The sequence below is a fragment of the Hylaeus volcanicus genome, chromosome 4 (genome assembly GCF_026283585.1).
Source record: "Hylaeus volcanicus isolate JK05 chromosome 4, UHH_iyHylVolc1.0_haploid, whole genome shotgun sequence".
Classification (NCBI taxonomy): domain Eukaryota; kingdom Metazoa; phylum Arthropoda; class Insecta; order Hymenoptera; family Colletidae; genus Hylaeus; species Hylaeus volcanicus.
Window position 1 is genome coordinate 18350042 of NC_071979.1, and position 4845 is coordinate 18354886.

At 44.3% G+C, this 4845-nt stretch overlaps 1 protein-coding gene across 1 annotated transcript; it reads right to left on the reverse strand.

The window, feature by feature from the left end:
- Nucleotides 1-2032: 2032 nt before the first annotated feature.
- On the reverse strand, nt 2033-4545 carry LOC128875201 (potassium/sodium hyperpolarization-activated cyclic nucleotide-gated channel 2-like). Its single transcript, XM_054120589.1, has 5 exons — nt 4511-4545; nt 4342-4393; nt 3856-4100; nt 3529-3693; nt 2033-3224 (listed from the first exon to the last, which is right to left on the reverse strand). The coding sequence occupies exons 1-5, from the start codon at nt 4543-4545 to the stop codon at nt 2033-2035; spliced, it is 1689 nt and encodes a 562-aa protein (XP_053976564.1).
- Between the last annotated feature and the right edge of the window lie 300 nt (nt 4546-4845).

Below are 4845 nucleotides of genomic sequence, written 5' to 3' on the forward strand. Positions count from 1 at the left end.
GTGGTTAGAGTCCTCCCCGACTTTCACCTTCTCATCCTCAACAAACATCCCTTCCCCTCAACCGCCATGCCATGTATTCAAAGCTATATTTTTTTGGTAATTCATCATTAATCCGAATAAAGTTACAAAGAAAACGAAGTAGACGAATAATTCAGCGAAATAAAAACCACCGGAAGTCAGGGCTTTCAGCTTGTTCGACGTTTCCTGGCAATTTAATGCGAACGAGATGCGGATAAATACATCATCGTTCGATGGCCACGATATACGGCCGAGTCTGGCCCTGATAATGAATTCCCAATTAAAGATTCCATCCGGGCTGCGTGTGTCGATGATTTACGTCCTGGATGGACCATGGTGCCCTCCGTCGGGTGGCTTGATTCCTGGCGGACAGCCGAGCGCACGAAACGCGCACGAAATCTCGTTACGGTGGAAACAAAACGACGATTCCGCGGTGAAAACCGTATTCATTAATAACGGGCTGCGTATCATTGGATCGGGCGACGGTGATATCCGAGCGGAACCGGTCGGAACGGTCGTGGACACGCGAATCTCACAGATAAGCCATGACGTCGTGCGGGTAAATCGGATCCATTCCTTCGCGAGCGTGCATTTGGAATGTAATATACGGAGACAGCAGGGACAATCAGCTGCGAGTCTTCCATCCTCGCCGCTGACGATAACGACGACTTGATCCAGCTAAGCATCGAGGAGTCCTTAGGCGCGATGTCTCTGAGCAATATAGTCACATCTCGTCGGGAACGGATTGTATAATCTATCAGATCATAGTTGATCACTTTCTCGAAATAGGCTCAAAATAGACTACAAGTAAATCTGACGACGCGTAGAGATACTTGAATCAGAAGGGGTTCAATGTTCGATGATTGAGACACCAACTACATATGAGTTGTATCTTTGCAGTCTTGCGTTTCGAGTTCCAAAGGGGAATGTTCCAGCGTTGGTAAGACACGGGACACATTACTCGTAGTTGTCACCACTTTTTGCTAACCATATTAACTCTTTGACGAGCATGGACGAATCGGTGCCTTAAGTATTATAAAAAAGAGTTATTTCTCTCATTTTGCAATATTTTATCATCTTTTCTTTATTAAATATTGACACAGTCTTCAGTACGAACTTATGAGATGACCTAACATTTGCTGTTTTAAATACTTTATCGAATAATAACATAAAATGTTTTCAGATTCCACTTCCACTTAAAAGTGAATATGATATATAATACAAATAATATAATTGTTAAATAAATAACATATATACAATTTCTTACTAGTTTAGGTAAATATTAAAGTGTGCAGTCAAATATACATATATAAGAAATAAAATATTGTTAATATTATGGAATAAAGCTTACTCATAAACTGTGTGTAATTTCCAAAAATGCTTACGCCTCTAACGGTTAATACCAACATTGTGAATCCTTTAAGATTCCAAGAAATTGCTTTCTCAGTTAGCGAAGGACGATTGAAGACGAACGCTTTCGATGCGCAGATTTATTTCCACATGTGTTCCACGTTCGACGTAACGGGTCATGCTCGCGCTGAAAATTGCAGCCCTGTCGGTTCAGGGCATAGCGATCCTCTCGATCCTAGTCTACTGTTACCGCGCGCAAAAATGATCGCAATTGCGCCAATAAATCTTCGGAGCTAATGCCAGACCGGGAGAAACAGTTATCAGATCTTCGAGATGTAATGGAGCTTTAACAATTTCCCCTGCTATTATCTTCTGCGTTCATTAACGATTCGTTGAACTTGATGGTCTAACGGAGTTTAAGATCTCCCGCAGCCTGGTATTGCGGACACTATATTGAAATCACAGATGCAATGATAGTTTGAAAAGGATTATTCTATTTGGTTAACGGGTGCTACGGAGTTTAAAGAACGCTGTATAAAGAACACAAAGGGAACTTGAAATAACATTGGACAAGTGAGAACATATATTTTGGACTTATACCGCAACTTCCTCTAGTCATTCAAGTAAAGTAGAATGACTATGCAAGAAGTGCAACGGTACCAATTCACTGTGCATTCAAGATCATAGTTTTCTCGTGTCTCTCGATAGCAATCTGCTTGATTCGCTCCCACAACATAGGATACGGGTGTATAGTCCTAGCGAAGTCTACCCTATTCAAGCGATAAAGCTCGCACACTTCTACCGCGACCACGCTGGCCACCCTCATCTCGTCGGGCATGACCAACGCGACTTCCCCAAAGTGGGCTCCGTCCTGCAGGTGACACACTTCCTTGCCAGAGGTCGTGTAAATGGCCACGGTGCCAGTGGCGATGAAATACATGCAGTCACCTGTCTGATTAGCGCGCACGATCACGTCGTTGGTGAGGAACACTTCTGACTTCAGCAGCCCCACGATGCGTCCAAGCAACGTGAGGGGTAGGTTGTTGAAGAAGGTGACGTTCTCTACGAGCTTGCGGCAGGAGTGCATGCTGATCTCGTGGCGCATCTGCACTGACAGCGTGTGCAGAATCTCTGGCTCGCGGAAGAATCGACGCTGAAAACGAAACTCGTAGTACTCTATGATTCTCTTCTGGGTTGAATGAGGTAGTTGCATGTGCCCCATGTACTGCCTCAACTGGGCCACGGTGCCTTGGTACCTGAGCTTCGAACTGTTGGTACCCTTGAAGAACTGCATTACGCGAGCCACCAGGATCCACGGTGCCAGAATGCCCAACACTTGGAACAAGATCACCATGTATAGGTCTCCCACGTTCTTTTTGTGTGTGCGAATCAGCCCAGACCTGAAGAACGTGGCGATTGCACGCAGCATGGAGGACATATACTGGTGGCTCCTCGAGGCCTCCCAGAGGTTCGCTCCGTGTATCCAGGAAGAGTTTTGGGGACGCTGGGGCACCCCCATCGAAGTCGCCACTATAGGCACCAGCCAAAAGAAGCAGGCCTGCCAATGCAACGCAAACAGCAGCAGGACTAATATGACGCAGAACTCGTGCACAGCCAACGGCATGTCGTAGACAAACGCCATTCTGCTTATGTACGTGCTTAGGGAAAACACTCGACAGATGCAGATCATGGATATCGTCTTGCGGGACACCTTGTACTCGAGCCATTTGGTCAGGAAAAACAGATCGGTTGGGAAGGAGCCTATGAAGTCGGGGAAGAACGTGCTGGACTTGATGTACCGTTTCATTATTTTCTTCTGATCCAGTATCACCGCGTGCTCTTCCTTATCCAAGTATCTGAAAGTGAAATTGAGTCGTAACTTACAGGTGTAGTGCAGTCTAGTTCATTCTGTCGGTAACACTTGGTAATGCAGAAACCTCATTGATTAAATGCGTCTTCTGCATTGCCAACAGAGCGACTCGTTTTATCAACCGAGCGTTCTACATTACCGAGGCATCAGCAAAAGCTAAACGAGGATCCTTACTTTCTTAACCAAACCTTTCATAGGGCAACTGGCCATCCTTATCGATGACTCCATTAGAAAATATAGAAAGAAACGCAAAAGCTTGTTATCGATATCAAATCAGCTAGTCTACTTGCCCCGTTCTGAAGTTGACCACCATGTCCAAGCAACACATAAGCAGCAAGAAATTCTTGACGACGCTCCAGGCCAGGGATCGCATAATCATTTCGAAGGCCGATTGATACGGAACCAGCACCAACACGGTGGTGATCACGAAAATCATCAGGATGTCCCAGTAATGCCTGCAACAGACCAGGTCGTTACGCGCCAGCACAGTGGACTCGTGTAGGAAGCTTTGACGAGACGATTCATCATCGAGTCAACCCTATAAACTGCACGACCGCGGGCGCTTTTCATTTACTGCGTTTCCTACCGTGACGACAGCTTACGATGGTGTTGCGTACCTAAACATGCTGAACGGGTGTATGATGTACGAGTAATTCCGCAATTGGCGACGCTTTTCGTGCACTATGGACGCGCTGCTTCGTAAATATTTCTGTGCGGCTGGATTCCAACTCGATGCCATCAATGACAGACGGAACAGATCGTGTAATTTTTGTAACGGTCCTCGTCCAGGAAGAAACAGGGCATCTTCCTCTTTTGGGAGCTCGCATTCGTGCTCTACGTGCAGCATGATCGAATGTTTTATCTGCGATGCAGTGCGAGAGTCTTTGTAAGGTTACACGATAGAGAAAAGATGGGTGTAATTTATAAGTTACAAGCTTCAGGTACGTTCGCATAACAGGATTGCAGTTGTTTCATAAAGAGCTCCATATAAGCTCATGTTTTGTGGCATTATAGTTTACAACGTATTTAACATCTTACAGTAACGTGTGATAATTTATTGTAGTGGTAGTCGCTATGTCTGATGATAATTTACTATAAGATACCGAAGAGTCATCTTCAAGAAGGTATTTGAAGGAGATGTCGTGATCCTGATACCTGTTGGTGAAACAAGTTTAGTACTGATTTCCAGTTATGTTCTTTACCTGCCGTTGGTACAACGAAAATGTGTTACTTCTTTATCTATCGTTGATATTTACAATGAAAATTTGTTACTCTTCTTTATCTACCGTTGATACGATAGGATGCATGGTACCGAATGTTGGTTGTACAGGTAACTGTAACGAGAGTTTATCCTAGCAGAGAACTAATAAGACAATTGCTAGGAAATATATAATTTTTAAAAGAAACACGCAATTACTTCGGTTCATGGTAAGGTACAGGATCGACTGATCACTCGATATTATATTATATTAAAATAACGAGGTGGCCTTGGAACTCCCCTGCTTGTGTGGAAACTTGTCTCATTGGATAGATCTCTTCTGTATCTTCTATAGATATGAAAGATGTCTTTGCTCCAGTCGATAAGGTAGCTTTTGCAGTCTTTGCCT